Genomic DNA, 20,660 nt, shown 5'->3' on the forward strand with positions numbered 1-20,660 from the left:
TCCCGTTTGATTCTTTTACAGACTCTTGGTCTTTGGAACTCGGAAGGCAGGACAGGTGTTGTAATGCGTTTGCCTGAATGCTGCTTAGTACTTAAAGGCTACCATGTGGATGAGCGAGTGTGGAAGATTGGTGGAAGGGCTTGAACATTGTTAGTTGGTCCGCTAAAGAGTGAGCGGGCAAGGCAGGGATGGTCTGGAGTTCTCCGTTCTATGTAAGTTATGAACTTACCTGTAGGCAAAAAGGAATAAACGTGACTGAAGAAAAAGCGCTTACCCGAGTAGTCCATTATGTAATAGATGCTAAATCCCTGCCAGGCTGCAATAACATTCAGCCCATAGATTTAGCGCGTGCAAACACAGCAAGATCTTTTTGGAACCAGGCATGAAAGTACCACATTAAGGAAGGCTACCAGAGAACACAAGGTTGTGGGTAATAGAACAGCAATAAGATCCGGTGACCGGAGCAGTACAGATATACCTGCAGCATAAACATTAGGAAAGGGTTGCAAGAGGGGGAGACATCCTGAAATCCTTACCTTCACTGCTGTAGAGTCCGCAAGTTCCCGAGTGCAACTCGACACCGTGTTGTTACAGCATTGTGGCGGATATTTATTATATTTACTGAGGTAAAATGAACTATTGAAGTCGGTGTAGTTCTGAAACCCGCAACATTTCAGCTGAAAGACATGAAACGAACTATAAGGAAAGCCAAAAGCATTACAACCCATTCATGCAATGCCACAATGGTCACATTTTTTGAAGAAGCATGTGGGCAGCAGAAGCTCTCAATTTAAAAGAAAATGACTTTGTGACCTATGTGGCCTTGAAAGCTGGAGAACAAAAATAGGAGTCTAATAAAGGTAGAATATCAGATAGTGGTATTCCCCCCCGCCCCTTGAGAAGCCTGCATTTTACATAACTAGCGAATTACTCATAGCAATGAGCACAATAACTTAATCCACCTGCAATTGCAATTCCATAATGCATTTAAACCAAGAATGTCATTGTCTGCTCCGATTCCCTCCCGCTATCATAGCAAGGAAAATAAGAACAGGGCAACTTTTTGCAGGGTAGACAAGGGGAGCCGTACATGGAAACCTTTAAAAATGTAGCTCGTCTGGTTCTCAACAAATCAATAAAATAAACAACGAATACCAACTGCAGATTAAACATTTGACGCACGTCCACTAATCATGCTGAAAGTCCAATTGTGCCTCGTGATCGAGAAATGGAGTGACTGCAACAGGAAATCTAGACTAGTTCTGGAGAATGCATATACAAAGCTTGGCCAAATTAAGCTTGCCTGAACCACTAAAAAAAGTGCAATCATTCATAAGTAATAGTTAAGCCCACCACCATAGTATGCCTTCTGCAAAGGGACACACTGCCTGCTCATGCGGCTTCAAGAATATTAATAAAGTACAAGCTTACCTCATCCAACATGGTCAACCAAACCCTGCATAATATGTGCATCTTAAGATTAAAGAACACCTATAGACACTCCACACACTTCCACCCACTTACTGTTCACAACCAAAACTAAACTTCCCACTCCACCTTCTCTAACGCTTACCCACTTCGACAATTCACGATTCTTAGCCACCAGATCTATATATGCAAAACACTATGCTCAACCATTAACACAAAACTTGAACAAACTATGACTATACCTTAATTTTACACGCCCAAGTCTCAGAATAATGTCCTTATATGATTTACATCATAACCTAGTCGTTCAATTTTTAGTGCCCATTTTGACAGAAATGATTCTAGTGGCAAAGTATTATTATGCATTCCTCTGGCTGAAAAATGCATTAACTGTTAAAATTGACAAATATAGTAGCAATAGTATTACTAACTGAAGTATTGTGGAATGAGGCACTGTGGGGAGAGGGGGTGTTGAAGAAGAGGATTTAAATAGCCAAACACCAACTAGTAAAAGCAACAAGTTGGTGCAAAACCTGAAGTTCACCATGGTATTGTAATACCAACTTCTCACTATGCCCCGATATTCCAATGGACCTTCATGAAAAGGTTTAGGATCCATAGTTCTAAAAAGATGGAGCTTGCTGCAGTATAACTCAGTGTAACATTAAGAGCACCCAAAACCTTGCCAATCCCTATGCAGCACACGCATTATAGCAGTTTACCAATTCCTTACTTCAGTCATGGTCGAGTTCCAAATTTGAGTCGCAGATGCATCCCTGCCGTAGTCATTTTGCAACACTTGCTTCAACACTGGTCCCATAATGCTTTCAGCCTGCAGGGGGAGTAAATCCAGATCGGGATTGAGTCCATTTTCACACACTTCATACAACTGGACAAGATTAATTCATCAACAAAACATGGTTGCTAGGCACTCGATATCACGATATTAAAGCGCTCAATGCACGTGGGTAGAAAACAGGGTATAGAAAACATGGTATGGAAATAGTTGGTGTATATTCCCAAAAGGCACACAGTAAAAGGAAAAGAAAACAAACATAGACAAAGCGACAGGAATGTCAGAGCACCATCATCAAGTTACCTAAAACAGGGACTGATGGTTTTCTTTCCATCTCGGATTCCTTCCATTTTTTTTTTTTTTTTAATAGATGTGGCCAATTATGGGGCTGCACTAGACATAAGCACACCGCAAGCAAAGAATGGGAGGAATGAATAATGGCAGATAATGGCATGGTCTTGGGGGCCATGGTGGGAGGCTGAGGGTGGGAGAAATCTGCAAAAGATACGGCTTGAGCAGAGAGCGCCAGGGGAAAGGGACTGTGAAAAAGAAAAAAAGGTAATCCACACAGTGCAAAAACAATTTATACACCCCACCGCCCCGATACGGGGCACTGATCAGAATAAAATACAAATGTAATAACACACAAGCTGTCTCGTTCAACTATACCAGGGACATAGGTTTAGGAGCGGCCCCAGACATTTTTTGTATTTGAAGGTTTGCGGATTGCCACACTGAACCAAGTGTCGCATACAAACGACAAACACAAGGAAAACAACTTTTTGATAAATACGGTGCACCCCCACCCTGTCACAAACGTTTCATGTTCGACTGTACTATTCTTTTTCAAGTAGATTATCTTTTGGCACAATATGGGTTTGAGAATATTTAAATTCTAGGAGTCACATCTAATTTTCTTCAATGGCATCTGATCTTGATCTTTGGTATGTTTAATACATGGGTGTACATACGAGGACCACATATCCTGGAGAACTGCGATCCTACCAAGGCACCTTAGGAATGGGAGATAAGGCAGAAATTTATGTAATTATGCAAGGGCTGTGGGAACTAGATACATGTTCTTGATACCTGGAGAACCGTAATACAAGCCAAGGAAAAAAAGTTACTTAACCGTCATTCCAATTTTCAGCATTATCCCATTTCATAGATACACATGCTTCGATGATTCCCTAGTCAGTCTGGGAATCCAAGGACTCCAATTCAGATTTAGCGCATTCAAAGCATGCTAATCTATGAAATAAAGATGCGATGCTGGCGAACTGCAAAATCCAGCTTCCTTGGAAGAAAGGTTTCCAGCCCGGCCGTGGATTTTGTCATCTACCATGTTACGCAGAGCTAAATCAGAATGTACAGGATATTGACAACACTGGAGCAGGTCAAGATTTCACTGAAATCTGCTGTTTCAATTAAGAACTCCAGCAGTACCTCGGTTAACCATGCAGTAACTAGTGCAACAATCAGTATGTGTTCAATAAATTTTAGTTCTTACCATAGAAGAATAGACCAATGCAACAACAGCACCAGCAACTTCAGCAATAAAGATGAGGAGGATCAGCGTAAAGAACTGAAAGACAAGCTCAGAATGAGTATGGAGGGAAATCTCCATAATACACAGGTCACATTCGGCAAGGAATATTCTCCACATGCCAGTTAACAGTGGGCAAGTCATTGAAACATGCAACACGGCTGACCGTGAATTTGGAATGCTTGGACACATTTAAAAACAAGCACTGGCAATGCCAATAGTTGGCATTTACTGCTGTTCTTTGCATTTTCCATTTATAGGCACCAGGGTGCAAGGAGGAGAGTCCAAGTTTCAAAGGAGGATACGATAAGGGGTACAGGTGCACAATAGCATGAGAAAAGGAAAAGAGCAAGAGTGGGAAGCCATTGATGGGGGTGCAATCGATGAGGAACAGAAAATATGAGCGAGGAAGGGTGAGAAGGTAAAAAATGAAGCAAGAGTGGGTAAGGCTGATAAGTAGTGTAGGTTAAGGTGTGTGGGGAGAAGAGAGGCAGGGTGGGTGGGGCTAGAGAGGGGAGTAGGGTGTGTGGTGGGGATAAAGAGGGGGTAGGGTTGAGTAGACAAAGAGGGGCAGAACAATTACAAAAAGGATCGGTTATCTGAAAAACAGTGAACACGCATTTCTTGTTTACAATATGGAATTCTACCTTTCCACTCAATCTGAAAAACGGAGGATGGCATATTTTATGTCTTGGTAAAATTGCTCTCAAGCACATGAACACAATCCTTAATAGCCATTTAGGGTACCAGTCAATAAGACACAAATGAAATGTGTCGTGTCAAACGCCGAGGCCTTAGCCCACCTGCTCAAAATTGTAGCAATGTGAAGCATACCCTGGTATTAAAATAGCATTATGTGCATCAATTGTTCTTTTAAACATTCCCATCCAAAAGCTAAGACTACAAGTCCCAGAATGCAAAGTTCTGTACAAGACTTGACCAATCTACCTCGAATGAGCAGGATAACGGAAGTGCCTAATACAACCGAAAGCCACGTCTGAGCTTTAACAAAACATACTTCGCTTTACAAAGTATGTTAAACGAGAGCGTTACACTTGAACGCGTTGCTGATAACTATTTCAAATAAAAAGCTTAAATAATCTAACGCTTTTGGTACTGGTGTTCTTGAAAACTGGGCTCACAGTCACCACCAAGGCAAATAAGCACTGCTTTTTAAATAATGCTGCATGTAATCAGAGCAGTTTCTATCCAACTTGGTGCCCAGGGAAAACACTAGAAAGCGCGCCCCCCCGACTAACAACTCCCAAATGACACCTCTGTGTTGTGCGACAAAACACTTCAATATCAATAACTGCTATATAAATGGAGCTGGTTTCATTACATTGTAATTCAAGCGCTTTACAGAAGACATCTGATGTGAAAACACAGCTGTGGCTGCCCAAGTAAATGGGCAAAGAAGGCCTTGCCTGAATGCAGTTTCAAACTGTTCGTACTGGCACACTGTAGTGTGACCAGCCTGCCGGGGTCTGAGGTCCCACCGACTACTGGCCCTCTGTTGCAGGTGTTCTGTTCGAACCACTTCACTTATTTCGCAAGGGGTTATACTAGACTAACCATATGAATTATTTTCTGATAGGTTATCATTCCAAGATGGACAGTCTGATACTTGCACTCCTTCACAATACTGGAGTGTGAAAGGGCACACATGCTAGAGAACAAGTAACTTGTTCCTTCTCCAGAATAGTGTCTGGCATGGATTCACATGAGGTTGTAAGGCTCAACAAAAGTACGACACTTACCCCCGGAACGACTCACCCTTAAGCAAACAGGTTGCGCAGAACTGTTTGGCGACGATTCTGGAATCCCGGTTGACAGTAGAATTTCATGAAGGTGTTGGTCAACCTCCACGTAGCAGCCCTGTAAATGTCCTGCAGGCGAACCCCAGAGAGAAACGCTGTCTAAGCATCGATTGCTCTGGTGGAGTGGGCTCTTGGCCTGCCTGGAAAGGGTCTGTCGGCCAGGCAATATGCAGCCGGAGAGCAACCTGGATAGGGAGGCCTTGGACAGGGCCTTTCCCTGGTTTACAGAACCAAAGTTCACAAAGAGCTGAGAAGTGTTCCGGAAATCCTTGGAACGGGCCACATAGAACTTCAAGGCACGACAAACGTCCAGCATATGCAGTGACCCTTCAGTAGCCGAAACCGGATTCGGGAAGAATACTGGAAGTACCAAAGGTTAGTTGAGGTGGAACTCAGACGGGACTTTCGGCATGAAGGAGGGGTGAGTGCAGAGCACCACCCTATTAGGCTGCACCGATAAGTAGGGGGCTTTGCAGGAAAGAGCCTGATCTCCCCTATCCACCAGGCTAAGTGATAGCCACGAGGAACGCAGCCTTCCATGAAAGAAGCACGAGGGGAGCACGATGTAAAGGCTCAAATGGAGGACCCATGAGCTTTGTGAGGACACTATTGAGCTCCAACACCGGGCCTGGAGCCTTCAGAGGGAAAACCCTAGAGAGACCTTTCATGAATTCTTCCACCAGTCTGAGGCCATAACTGTTAGGCAGAATCCAGTGCAGTTCCCTTAGGGAGAACTACACCAGATTAGGACTACAGGTGAGAGCAATAAATCCCCTTTGGTATCAGTCTGTACCACAAAGATTTAGTTGATAGCTGTGGCTGAGCAGTCAGACCTATCTCAAGAGGGAGATGAGCAGTATTCAGGGTTTACACAATAGGCCCACTAGGCTATGGAACAAGGAAACACTGACCAAAGCTTTGTATTTAAAAAGCAGATATATATTTATTTTATACACTTCTAATAAAACACATGCATCACAGTCATCAAGCAAGTTAAATTAAGTCAAAGGAAAAATATACACACTCCCAAGTTGAATTGTAGACCAAGTGAGCCAGAGTGAAAACTGAGCAAAACGGCACAGTGGCAACTACACACAAGATCCTCTAACAATTCCTCACAAAGGAGGGAAAGCACAAGTTATATAGGAACAACTTTTTACACACCCTAGCAACACTTCCCATCAGTTTGTGAACCAGTTGAAGCAAGGCAGTGCATCAGTGTAGGCAATACTTAAATGGAAACTGAGCAAAATGGTCTTTCACAAGGGTTAGAAAGGGGAAGAAAGAGGGTAGTTCGACGAAGTAGGTGCACCAACACAGTTCTCAGTGGGAATCAATCTAAAGAAAGCAGATCTAACAAATGTGACCAGAGTCAGTGGGCCTGTGCCAGAGTCAGTGGTACAGGGCAAGGGCCCAGGAGCAAAATGTTCTTGTAGCTGCAGTCAAGTCTTTGGTTAACGAATTTGAAAAGGTGGTTGCAGAAGTTGAAAAGACAATGTTAAGAGAGAGGGGGCTGGCACCCCAATAGGTAGGTAAAGGATTTAAAACTCCTTTAGTACTACCGCGAAGCAAGGGCGGCCTGGCGGAACAATGTACCTTTAAATGAAGAAGTGGCTCCTGCGGTGGCGGTTGTTCCTGGTAGTTCCTGCAGTTCGGGTGATCCAGTAGAGGAAGAGAGGCTCTCGGAGGAAGGTTCGAGTTACTGCACTACCCAGGGAAGAAACCAGCCGCGGTGTTACCTGACGAATAAAAGGTACGCTCCTTTAAATCACAGTCCGGGTGGACTGGTGCCTGGCTATCTGGCCTCCGGGTACAGGGTACGGGAGATTCGACCAAGGCAGGTCCTGGAATGCGATTGGCAAACTGGTTGGCCCCACCAGCTCAAGGGAAGAAGGCTCTTGCATATGAAGATCTCCTCTTGTCGTGTGGAGAAAAGTGGTGAGACGCTGCAGCAGGGCTTCAGTGGTTCAGTCGTTGCAGGGGTCTTTGGCTTCTCTCCTCTTAGTTCCAGTGGCGACGTCTTGCTCTTCCAGTCCTCAGGAACCTGCTTTTATGCAAAAAGATCCCCATTCATACAGCCTAGCTGTCACTCACACAGTGGAGTGGTCATCTTGGCGGGAGACCCTCCAGCCTATCAGGATAGAGTACAACATGGGTTTCTGAGGCAACCCTGTCCAGGGGTCCTACTCCCCCTCCCACACATGGACCCACTGCAGACTCAGTGGCGCCGGAAGGAGGGCTTCTGGGCAGAAGCCCGCCAAACGGACGAACAAAGGATCCCCGACCTGGGTTAGGATTGTAGAGAAAGACACAAGAAAGAAGTTCTATTAAAGTTCTGGCAAATAAAATTTATCGGAGTAAAGTTAATTTTAAATTACACTGGCGGTATGTTAGAGGCTGTCAGAAAATGTGGTAGCCTCGAACAATGGGAAAATCCCATAGGGAAATATTTGCGGTCCAATATTTAGGGTAGTAACCACTGCCACCAGCCAGAAACTTTGAGAGGGAATGTACGGTACCCCCTCGAAGATGAACATAAGGGAAAAACTATTAACCCCTTCCAGTACCTCCATAGTAAGATGGGTTTGTATAGGTTTTGTTCATAGGATTTGACTAGTAAAGTCAATGGGGACTTTACATGCCCTGGGAGACAGTAGTCAGTCCCAGGGTATGAAGTCTATGTTTGGGAGTCGCTACGACACCCCTGTGTCACTGCACTGAGGGTGCTGTGTAACATGTGAATAAAGATGGTTCCTATGGAGGTGAGAAAATCCCCATAGACATTAAACACAAAAATAGCCTAGAAAACACAGACATTTTTGCTAAGAGTGGGAAAAAGAGTCTCACTCTTAGCAGGAGAAAAGAAACAAACCCTTCAAATCCAGCAAAGCTATAGGTAAGGGAAATTAGTCATAGAATGAGAATTCTCCCTAACAATAACGATGGTCTTGTAGGCGAATGGGTGGATCATGAAATGGCTGCCAGGTGTATGATGGAGGCGTGGGCCAAATGAGACTTGGCCAGCGAGAGCAGGTACGGCAGGAGCTGAGGTGGAGCAGAGACACAACAGTGTGATGCCCTGCGGCCTGCACCACACTGAAGAGTTTCCATTTGTGACTGTAGCACGATAGAGTAGAGGGCACCCTGGCAGGTCCTGCAGGCTCACGGTTCCTGAAGCGACTGTCGGACTGATAAGTAGGCAGACTGCAGGGTCCTGCACTGCCCAGGGAAGAAACCAGCAGCGGAGCAAAGCGACAAATAAAAAAGGAACGCTCCTTAAAACCCAAGCAGGGTCCAACCTTTCTGGCTATCCGGTTCACTGTAGCTGTGTACAGCAAATTCGACCAGAGGAGGGAAGCCTGGCTTGCAGTTTGGCGACTGGTGGTTCCCACCAGCTCAAGGGAGAAGATTCTTTGCAGATCTTCCCTGTCGTCGAAGTTTGGAGATTCGGGCCTGCAGCAGTGCTTCACCGGTAGGTTCAGTCGTGGTAGAGGTCCTCTTCCGTTAACTTCTCTTCGGTTCGCTCGATCCCGTGGCGACTCTGCCTTCTAAGTCCAGAGACCTGCTTTTTATGCAGTTTTCCCCCATTCACCCAGCCGGACTGTCAATCACACAACAGGGTGGCTGTCGCGCTGGGACAGTCACCACAGCCAATCATACCAGAGTGCGACATGGGTCTCCAAAGAGACCCTGTGCAGGGAGTCTCAAACCCCTTTCTCACATCCTGTCTCCCTCAGACATACAGGCGCCTAAGGAGGGCTTCTGTGCAGAAGTCTGTGAAAGGCCGGTGAACAAAGGAACCAAATCTGGTTTGGCGCGCAGAGTAAAAAACTAGAAAGACTTTTACAAAAAGAAATGGCAAATACACCCAGCCGGAACCGTATAAAAGTAAATATGGTCCAGCGGGTTTAAGTTCGAGGCTACCAAGATAGCCTGAAACAATACCAAGGCCATTTAAAATAACCGCGGTAGGAAAGAAATAAATAAAAATCGGGTAGTTACCACTGCCACCAGCCAAATCTTAATGAAAAGGGAACAAAACAATGTTCCATTAGAAACGGACAAAAAGGGATAATTAGCAACCCTTTCCAGTACTCTATGTAAGAGTTTTTACTGGGTCTGTGGATTTAAAAAAAATGAAGTCAATGGCAACTTTATATGTTCTGGGAGACAGTAGTCAGTCCCAGAAAATGGAGTCTGGGTTTGGAAGTCGAAAAGACAACCCTGCGTCACTGCACTGAAGGTGCTATGTAAGACACAGTAAAAAGATGATGCCTATGGAGTAGGTGAGGCTCCACAGTCTGTGAACACAAAAATGGTAAACACACAGCAAAACACATGTAAGAGTGGGATAAAAGGTTTACACTCTTACCAGGTGAAAAAAATTAAATCCTAGAAATCCAGCAAAGCAGCTGAGGGACTCACTAGGTAAGGGAAATTAACCAGGTTACTCACCGTAGTAACCACCTTACTCCTAGTCCATAGTCCCCTTTCCTCCATTCTTATGGGACATCTCTCCATCCTGTGGGACGGGACCGGAGCACTTTGTAAAAAGCATCCAAAAATGTTGCAAAAATGTGTCCTTCCTGTCTTTCTTGCGTGGGGCCCGGCACACGGCCGTAATCCCGCCCACCTTGGCTCCGCCCCGCGCATCGCCCATCAGTACTTTTGTATCGCCAGGTCTAAGACCTATTAGCAATAACAGAGGAACCTTATTAGAGGGGACGGCGGGCGGGCGTATGGGGGAAAGGGGACTATGGACTAGGAGTAAGGTGGTCACTACGGTGAGTAACCTAGTTATACTCCTACGTCCCGTCCCCTTTCCTCCATACTTATGGGAGATTCCCCAAGCACTCCTTACAGGAACTACGGGTGGATGGAAATACCCCTTACTGAAAAAGGTTATTCAGCACAGCCTGACCAAACTGAGCATCAGCTCTTGAGCTCATGTCAAGACAATGCTTACAAAAAGCAGATGGGGAGGCCCAAGTAGCTGCCCTAGCGATGGACTCCCAGGGGACATACTTCAGAAAAGCAACCGCGGCTGCCTTGCCCCACATGAATACCCTTAGAAGGCTTCAGCCCTTGGACGGTGAAAGACTCCGTAATGCAGGCAGCGATCCACCGAGAACAAAAAAGTTACTTGCCAACTGTAACGTTCTTTCGACTGGATGTTCCTCCCACGTATTCCTCATCTTGTGATAATTCATTTCGCCAGCTTTGCTGCATCGGAAATATTTTTTCCGCAGAGGGCGCTGCGCTCGAGGCGTCAAATGTCCCTCGACGGGCTCCGTACCGTGTCGACGTCACTGATGGTATAAGTAGCTCGAGCCGCGCCCGTTGGCTTCAGTTCTGTTTTTTCAAGGAAATACTCGTGGAACATCCAAGCGTATGCTGTGACTGATAGGACCATCATGAGAGGAAATTGTAAGAGAACAAACTGTACTGCGGGGTAGGTTGGGAGGCTCGATGAGGAATACGTGGTAGGAACATCCAGTCGAAAGAACGTTACAGTTGGTAAGAAACTTTTTCTTCGAATGGATTGTGTCCTCCCACGTATTCCTCATCTTGTGATAGACTCCCATAGCAGTGACCAAATTTGGAGGTGGGAGTGCTAGTTCTTGTTTTCATGTACAGAGTGAAGTACCGCTCTGGCAAATAACATCTCATTGGAGGAGGCATCTAAGCAGTAATGCTTGATAAAAGTATGCATTGATGCCCATGTTGCAGCCGAGAAAATATCTTTTGCAGGGACTCCCTTCTTTAAAGTCGCAGAAGTAGCCATTCCCCTTGTGGAGTGAGCACTTAGCCCATCTGGTGGGTCTTTTCCTGCTAATCTGTCACACTGCAGTATAGCTAGAATAATCCAGCGGGATATGGTTTGTTTTGTCACCGCTAAACCCAATTTATGACCTGTGTAGCCCACAAAGAGTTGGTCGTCTTGAAGTAATATGGTCATTCTTTCAATGTAAAAGCTGAGGCCCCTCTTGGAGTCCAGCCTATGTAATCTCTCCTCTCCTTTTCCCAAAGGAGGATAGAATGTTGGTAAAACAATTTTCTGCCACAAATGGAAGTCGGAAACTACTTTCGGTAAGAAAGATGGTTTAACTTTCAGAACTACTTTGTCTTTGTAAAATGTGGTGTATGAGATTTACATGAGAACCTGTAGTTCACTAACCCTGCGGGCTGATGTTAATGCCACAAGAAGGACAGTCTTTAGTGTTAAAAGCCTCAATGGACAGGAATGCAGAGGCTCAAATGGTATACATGTTAGGAATTTAAGAACTAAATTTATATCCCAAGTTGGAACATGAAATGGTATTGGTGGATATACATTTGTAAGTCCTTTTAAGAACTGTATTATTAATGGTATTTTAAAGTAAGAAACCTCTTCCGAGGAGCGCTTAAAAAATGGACAGCGCAGCAAGTTATCCTTTGATTGTTCCGATCTGAAGCCCCAGATTGGCTAGATGTAACAGGAAAGAAAGCACCATTGGTGTGTCACATTGAAAAGGGTCCACATCTCTATCCTTGCACCAGTTACTGAATTTATTCCAACGACTTTGGTACAAAGATTTTGTTGCTGGCCTCCTAGCCGAAAGCAAAATCTTCATTACGTCATCCGGAAGGTCCCAATCCTTGTATCTCAACCTCTCAGAAACCATGCATAAAGGTTGAGCGTGTTGACCTCTGGATGGAGAACCCAACCTTCTTGCGAGAGAAGATCCTCTTTGTGGAAGACGTATTGGAGGGCAGATGGACATGTCCAGAAGGTCCGGGTACCACGTCCTCCTGGCCCAATCCGGGGCAATTAGGATCATGGTTTTCCTGAACTTTCTCAACCTCCTAATTACTTGAGGAATCACGGGGACTGGAGGAAAAGCATACAGCAGGGGAAAATCTCAATCCACTACGAACGCGTCTCCTAGAGCTCCTCTGAGGAAATTCCCTTGAGCAATACTGATCGCACTTTCGGTTTACCGAGGTTGCGAACAGATCCACTTGAGGGGTTCCCCAAAGGGCGAAGATCTCCAGAAGGACTTCCTGAGCTAGCTCCCACTCGTGGGAGACTGCTCTGCCTGCTCAGAGCATCTGCCGCCTTGTTCTGGTCTCCGGCTAGGTGAACTGCCGATAGAGAGATTCCCTCCTGTATCGCCCAGAACCAGAGCTGCACAGAGATAGTGATCCTACGCCTCCCCTTTTGTTGAGGTAGAACATGGCCACTGTGTTGTCCGTCATTATCAGGACATTCTTTCTCTGTACGGAGGCCAGGAAGGCCTTCAGAGCTAGTCTGATTGCCCTCAGCTCCAAAAGGTTTGATGTGTAGTCTGGACTCCAATGGAGACCAACGTCCGCTGATTGTCAGATCGTTGGTGTGTGCTCCCCACCCTGTGAGTGAGGCGCCCGTCACTACTGTTATCTCCGGCCATGGTTGCCAAAAAGATTCTCCATTGAGGATGTTGTCATTGCAAGCCCACCATGATAGATCCTGAACAACTGCGCTCGGGACTTGCAGGAGATCCGACACATTCCCCGAGAATTGGGACCACTGAGTTCTGAGGGCCCATTGGAGGGATCTCATTCTCAATCTGGCCTCTGCCACCAGAAAAATGCAGGATGCCATGAGACCGAGCAACCTCAGGAAATCAAAGGCCGGTAGATGCTGGGCTTTTTGGAATTTTGTTACCATCTGCTGGATGTGGAGAGCTCTCACCTCGGGCTGCAAGGCTTTCCCGAGGAAGTGTCCAAGACTGCTCCGATAAATTGGAGTTGTTGGGATGGTACCATGTGGGACTTCTTGAAATTGAGGGAGAAGCCCAGGTTGTGGAGGAAGTGGCAGGTGATCGACAGGTGTTCCTGAGCTTGTTCTGGAGAACGTGCTCTGATTAGCCAGTCGTCCGGGTAGGGGTATACGTGAATCCCCCCCTCTCCTGAGACTCGCTGCCACTACCGCCATCAGTTTGGTGAAAACCCTCGGGGCGGAGGTCAGTCCGAATGGCAGAACTCGAAACCGATAGTGAGAACCGCCAACTGCAAATCTCAGGTATTTTCTGTGCTTGGGATGGATTGGCACATGAAAATAAGCATCCTGAAGGTCCGATGATACCAACCAGTCTTGGAGTTGGAGAGCCTGAAGGATCTGAGAAAGGGTTACCATCTTGAACTTGTCCTTCCTGAGGAATTTGTTTAATTTTCTCAAGTCCAAGATGGGTCTTAATCCTCCGTCCTTTTTGGGGATGAGAAAATAGGGGGAGTACCAGCCTTTATTCCTCTCCGCTACAGGTACATGTTCCATTGCACCTTTCTCTAGCAGGGTTAAACTCTCCTGCCAAAGGAGCAGATCTGGAATTTTGGTAGAGCTGGCTCCTGGTGGATGATCTTGAGGTCTTTTTATGAAGGGTAGGCAGTAACCTTGAGCTACTGTCTCCAGTGCCCATGCATCTGAAGTAATGCCTCGCCATTCTTCCAGATGCTGAGAGATTCTGCCTCCCATAGGTGTTTTGTATGATAAGACCTCAGAGATTTGGAGGCGGCTGCAGGAGCGGCTGAGGGTATAGATGCCGTTCCTGAAGATGGCTTTGTAGTCTATGCTCGTCCACCACGAGTGACATTTCTTCTGCCCCTTTGAAAAGCCTGTCCTCTACCAACAGAGGAGTAGTATCGAAAAGGACGACCCCTCCAGGACGATTAGCCCGAATAGGGTTTCTGAAGCTGTCGCATGGAGGCACTAAGGGACTTTGCTGCCACTTTTGAGGTCTGCAGTCTTTCCAGGCTCTCATCAACCTTACTACCAAACAGCCTCGAGCCATCAAAGGGCATGTTGAGAAGCCTGGTCTGTACATCTGGTGCAAACCCCGACTTTCTCAACCACGCAAATCTGCAAAGCACTGTGCTTGATGCCATGGACCTGCTAATACTATCAGCAGTATCCAGTCCAGACTGGAGGCATTCCCCCATTGCCTCTTTACCGTCATGGACTATATTCAGGAAGCCTTCCCTTTCCTCGCCTTCCGGTATATGCTCAGCCGCCGCCGAAATGCATTCCCACAAGGTATGTGTGAACCTGGCCAGGGTACAGGTGACATTGGTAGATTAAGGCCATGCTACCCGACGTAAAAACTTTACGAGCCCAGGCATCAACCTTTTTATCCTCCCTGTCCGGAGGTATGGTTGGGTATGCTGCCTGCCTGGATGTAGTAGCTGCCTGAATAACCAAGCTTTCTGGAGTAGGGCGTCTACTCAGGCATTCTGGGTCAGAAGTAGAAGTTCTGTACTTTTGTGGGAGATTGCTGTCTACTGCAGCAATGCTATCCGGTTTTTCACAGTTTTTCTCAACTGTTCTTTGCAATGCTCTATGGAAGGGGAGAAATGGATCTTTCTGGGGTCCTCGGACTATAATATCCGTCATATCATCTTGTTCAAAAGAAGGGGAGGCTCTTCCCCAACCCATATATTCAATCAGCCTACTCGTCAAATTCCTATACTCTGAGTCTGCATGTTCTGCAGGATCAGGTGCAGCAAACTCCAATTCGGGTGATGTGTCCACACCACTAGCAGAATGCAGAGTTTCAGATAGATCTCTCATTTTTGTCTCAGGATTTATCAGTTCCTCTGGAACTGCTCTAGTCCCATATTTTACTCCAAGAGGAGTGACATCATCTGAACCAGATTCCTCAAAAATTAAAGACATGGACCTAAAGAAGTCGGATCTTGGTAAAGGTGTAAACCTTCCCCCTTACTCATAATTTGTAGAAGGAATCAGCGTTTTCTTCGAGGGAGTCGAAGGAACCTTCGACACACTCGACGAAGCCTTCGACAAAGGCGTCAAGGTTAAATTAGGCTTAGTTATCGGAGCAGTCGGCGCCGATGGCGTCAAAGTTGAACCCGATTTAGAAAATGTTTGTTTCTTATGAGGGAATCGGAGAGGCACTCGATCCTCGAGGATCTCTCGATGACTTGTCGACTCGAGATCTATGGGTACTACTAGGCTTAACCGTTGTAGTTCCCGACTTCACTGCAACGTCTAAAGGAGCAACCGGGGTCTGGCTTTTCTGAGGTTTCTTCGAGGGGGTCTAGGCCACGTTCTCAAAGACCTGCAACATTCTTTTTCTAAAGCTCTCCCACTTTAGTCGGACATCGAACCAATTCCGTCGACGAATCGGACGATGACGGAGATCTAGGTCTCCTTTTGAGCTTTTTGGAGGAAGACGAAGATGCTACGAGATCGGGATCTCTTCGAGTGCTTTTTATGGCATTCCGATTCCTTAGAGTCTGAGGATTTTTTATGTTTTTTAGATAAGGCTTTCGAAGAGCCCTTCAACGCCTCCCGCCCCACCGCTTACTTACTTTTCCTCTCACGGAGGGACTTCTCTGTCATAGACAGACAGGAGCCAAAGTCACCGGTTCGATGGTCTGAGCCCAGACATCACAAACAGATACGGTGAGGATCGGTGATGGACATCTTCGATCCACAGTCATTACATTTAAACCCAGTTTTGGGAGTCGAAGCGGTCGATGAAGACGACATTTTCTTGACAGAAAATCTCAAAGCGCGCCGTTCACGAAGCAATCGGAAAAACGGAATTGTAGCCAACGGGCGCAGCTCGAGCTACTTATACCATCAGTGACGTCGACACGGTACGGAGCCTGTCGAGGGACATTCGATGCCATGACCTCGAGCACAGCGCCCTCTGCCGACATTTTCTGTCCGATGCAGCGAAGCTGGCGAAACGAATTAACACAAGATGAGGAATACGTGGGAGGACACAATCCATTCGAAATAGTCGCCTTAGATGCCCGCTTACCCTGAGGGTTACCAAAAGTCACAAACAGTTGAGAGGAACTCCTAAGCTCGGATGTTCTGTCCAGATAGAACTTGAGCCCTTCTGACATCGAGACAATGCAGAACCCTTTCTGCCTCTGAGGTTGGATTCGGAAAAATGACCGGCAGGGAGATCGACCGATTCAGATGGAATTCAGATACCACCTTCGGCAGGAAAGCAGGATGCGTCCGTAGGACCTACCTTATCCTTGTGGAAGACCAAAAAGGGATGCTCCACCGACAAGGCCTGGAGCTCACTCACCCGCCTTACTGACTTAACGGCAACCGAAAAGGACACTTTCCAGGACAGATACTTGAGGTCCACCATGGCCATTGGCTCGAAAGGCTTATGACAACGCCATCAGGACTACATTTAGATCCCACGACGGGTGCGGACCACGAATTGGAGGATAGAGGCGTGTCAAGCCTGCAAAATGCCTCTAACCAATGGGTTACTCGGAAAGTAAGAGCATTGGTCCGTAGAAAGGTAAGCCGAAACCGCTGAAAGGTAACTTCTGCATGACCGAACATAAACACCCGACTCTGCTGAGAAGGATACAAAGGACAAAACCGTGTCAACTGTAGCCCCCCTTGGGTCCAACTGCCTGTTTAAACACCAATGACAGAACCCGAGCCATTTGCTTCTGTACTGGGACCTAGTTGAGGGTTTCCTGGCTGCTTGGATAATACGCATGTTATCCGCAGACAAGTTAAGATGTTCTAAAGACTTGAACTCAAGCACCATGCCACCGAGCTGAGCGATTGTCGGGAAGGGTGCCACATCTTCTGTTCCCCCTGATGAAGATTGGGGGTCACTGGTAACCTGGTCGGTGGACACACCGACAGGTGCTGAAGTTCTGAGAACCAAAATCTGGCCGGCCACCATGGGGCTATGAGTAGAAGGGAACAGTGAGTTCTTCAGCTTCCAAATTGCACGGTGAACTAGAGGCGGGAAGGCGTAAGCTCACATTTTGTGCCATGGAATCTCGAGAGCATCCCCCAGAGGGGCGGGCTCCCAGCCCCCCTCTGCAGGCATACTGAGGAAGCTTCTCGTTTACCGCCGTAGCGAAGAGGTCCACCTCCAGTGTGACCCAACGCAAGAAAATCCATGAGGACCTCCGCCTTCAACTCCCACTCGTAGGAGACCACTGTCCGCCCGCTGAGGGCATCCGCTGTGACATTCAGCTGGCCCGGAATGTGCACTGCCAGCAGCCAAACCCCATGAAGCACAGCCCACTCCCAAATCTGGATGGACAGGTCCACGAGTGGGGAGACTTGGTTCCCCCTTGCTTGTTGACGTAAAACATCACCACATTGTCCGTATGTATGCAGACCACCCTGTTGGCCATGATCGGTCTGAACGCCCTGATCGCTAGGAAGATCATCAGAAGCTGTGATTTATGTGGAGGAGCTTCTCCTGAGGCGATCAGAGATCCGAGACCTGAAGAGGATCCAACGTTGCACCCCACCCCAGGAGGGAGGAGTCCGTCGTAATCGTCACCGTAGGGGCTGGGTCCTGGAACCCCGCACCCACTGACAGGTTGCTGAGAGATGACCACCATTCCAGGCCCACTCATGGAAGCCGGAATCATTATCAGCTTGGAATCCAGGTCCACAGCCTGACACCAAGAACTCCGAAGAGCCATCTGAGTCCACCTCATCTTGAGGCGAGCAAGAGGAAGAGCCAACACGCCCGAGGCCATGAGGCCCAGAAGCCTCTGGAACCACCAGGCTGACATGCTCTCCGACTGCCCAAACATCTGACACGTGGCTAACAGATCCAGTCCAGAGTGTGGCTTTCCCCAGACCCTGCGGACCTCGGCCAGAACGTCCTTCTGCAAGAACAGACCGGTACCTTCCAAAGGAGACAGTGTGAATGCCCCAGAAAGCACCCCCTCCTGCTGAGCGGGTGCCTCGGGCACCGGAACATCCAAGAAGCACATCATGTCCAGTACCAAGTCATGAAAAGCTCTAATAGAGCGGGAAAGGTCCTTGTTGTCCTGATCGCCTTGCGTGTCATCCGACATGTCAGGATCCTGCTGAACCATGTCAGCCGCTGCCTTGTCCACGGGGGACAATGGGGGCAAAGGCGGAAGAGTCGGGGAAGGCACCGTAGGCAAGGGAGGCGCCGGCAGAACCACCGGAGGAACGGGAGGAGCTGGAGGCGCGGGCGGACACATCTCCCTAAAAAGCCCTTTGAAATATTCCCTCATGGGGTCGGTACGCATGAGCGTCTGAAATTTGACGAAAAAGGCGTCCTCCGGGGACTGTTTTGGAACCAGAGGAGGCCTCTCATGAGGAGAACAATTCCAATGACGTAACGGGGAAGGGTGCCACACCGGCCCATCCACCGACGTATCCACATAAATTCAAGGTGCCGACCCCGCAGGCAACAAACCATTGTGCGGAAGGGGCATCCGCGTGTTCCAATCATAAACAGGCCGATAAGGATGCGCACAAGGGAACCCTATGTTCACCCACGGATCCAAGCCCTACCCCTGAGGCCGATGGCATAGTTGTAGGGGCAGCACACAAAATGGCTGCCGCGGTCGTGGCAGGAACGGGCGCCATTTTGTCATCACCTGAGGGGAACTGCGGCACGTGAGGAAGTGAGGCAGGGGTCCCCGTCTATGGATCAGGGGTCTTAACTTTAGCCTTAACATAAGGAACCTCGGCTGAGCTGGTACTATGTGGCATAGAATGTTTCTGCGACATTCTAATCGCCAAATTAGCCTTCCCAGTAAGGACCTCGGCGCTGCCGGTAAAACAAGAACTTTCCTTCTTTGTCCCCTCAACAGATCTGGCGTCGCCACAAAAGTAGGACCGGCGAGAAACAACCTTCACCAATAAGGCCTTGCCAGGCCTCTCAGAAATGTTGGTAACTTTAGCCTCTGTGCTAGGGACCTCGGAACCCAGGTCTGGTAACAGCCTTACTGACGCAGGCCTCGAACATCCGTTCGGTAACACCAAGCCCTGCTGAGGCCTCGGGGCGAACCCCGGTCTTATTTGAGGGAAGCCGAAAGAGGGGCCTCAGAGCAAGCTCCGGTACCACATGACTCAGTAGAACTGGGTCTACAAGCAACCCCCACAGGAGGGGCCTTGGAATGAACTCCGGTATCCATAGGCCCCTTACGGAGACCCTCGGAGAAAACTCTGGTATAATTAGGCCCAACGGGCACCTCAGGGAGAACCCCAGTGACAGAGCGATCAACGCTCCTCCCGGCCTGGGAGGAACCCGGAAAGGTGTCTCTGACCGTGGTGCTCTGAAAAGTAAAGAACTTACCGGGCTTCTCTTTACGTCGATGAACGTTTGAAAATGTGAAGGAGGAGTTAGTTAGAAAACCTCCTCCCACCGCTCCAACCGACGCTTAAGAGCCCGGACCGAAAGGGAATCACAATAAAAACAGGAGTCCCAATGGTGATCCGGACCCAAACACTGGGGATCCGCCCTCGTGATGCGTCGGCGACACGATGAACAATCTGGAAAGTCTAGTTTGAACGACAGACAGACTAGTACACGATCGCTAGTGAGAGCCAGAGGAAAAAAGGAAGAAAATCTTCTGCGGATGCAAGTGCGTCCAGTCCCGAACGAGCAGAGAAAAGGACTGATGGGTGATGCGCGGGGTGGAGCGAGGTGGGCAGGGTTACGGCCGCGTGCCCAGCCCCGCACATGAGGAAGGACACATTTTTGCAAAATATTTGGATGCTTTTTACAAAGTGCTCCGGTCTCGTCCCACAGGACGGAGAGATGTCCCATAAGCATGGACGAAAGGGGACGTGACGTAGGAGTATAGCCATTTTGGAAAATTCTCCCCAACACTGAACGCTACTCCATTTCCCATTTGGTGGAAGCCGGAATCCACACCGTCCATGGCCACATGATGGCATGATCAGAGGCTATCTCTCCCTCCTGAAATAGTGGCATCGCCTCCTTCCTCTTGTCGTCCAGCAAGTATTCCAGGTGTGGGCCTAGCTTAAACCACAGCTCTCCGTCATACCGGAGAAAGGAAGGACAAAGCGTTGGCAGCCTTGATGGCCGACGCTGCAGTATATATGAAGCGCTTTCCTGACGGATCCAGCTTGGTCTGGCGGACCATCAACTGTGAATTGGTTCGCTGACCGCTTATCCGCAGCGACCAAAACCACTGAACCGTGGGATGACAGGAGGCATTTGGGGGTCGAGTCGGTACCCTATACTTTTTCTCTAGCTGGTTTCGCTTAGCCGGTGTGGAGCTCGGACACTTCATC

The 20,660-nt window shown here is 47.9% G+C and overlaps 1 protein-coding gene across 1 annotated transcript in view; it reads right to left on the minus strand.

Moving 5' to 3' along the window:
- The window catches only part of TSPAN1 (tetraspanin 1), a 283,028-nt gene that overhangs the window by 38,489 nt on the left and 223,879 nt on the right, over positions 1-20,660 (minus strand). Inside the window, exons 4-6 of the mRNA XM_069642288.1 lie at positions 3,735-3,809; positions 2,162-2,260; positions 537-677 (exon numbers count right to left, since the gene is read on the minus strand). Of these exons, the coding sequence (XP_069498389.1) occupies positions 537-677; positions 2,162-2,260; positions 3,735-3,809 (315 nt within the window). The remainder of the gene's footprint in view (positions 1-536; positions 678-2,161; positions 2,261-3,734; positions 3,810-20,660) is intronic.

The sequence above is a fragment of the Ambystoma mexicanum genome, chromosome 1q (assembly GCF_040938575.1).
Source record: "Ambystoma mexicanum isolate Mex_15411 chromosome 1q, UKY_AmexF1_1, whole genome shotgun sequence".
Lineage (NCBI taxonomy): Eukaryota > Metazoa > Chordata > Amphibia > Caudata > Ambystomatidae > Ambystoma > Ambystoma mexicanum.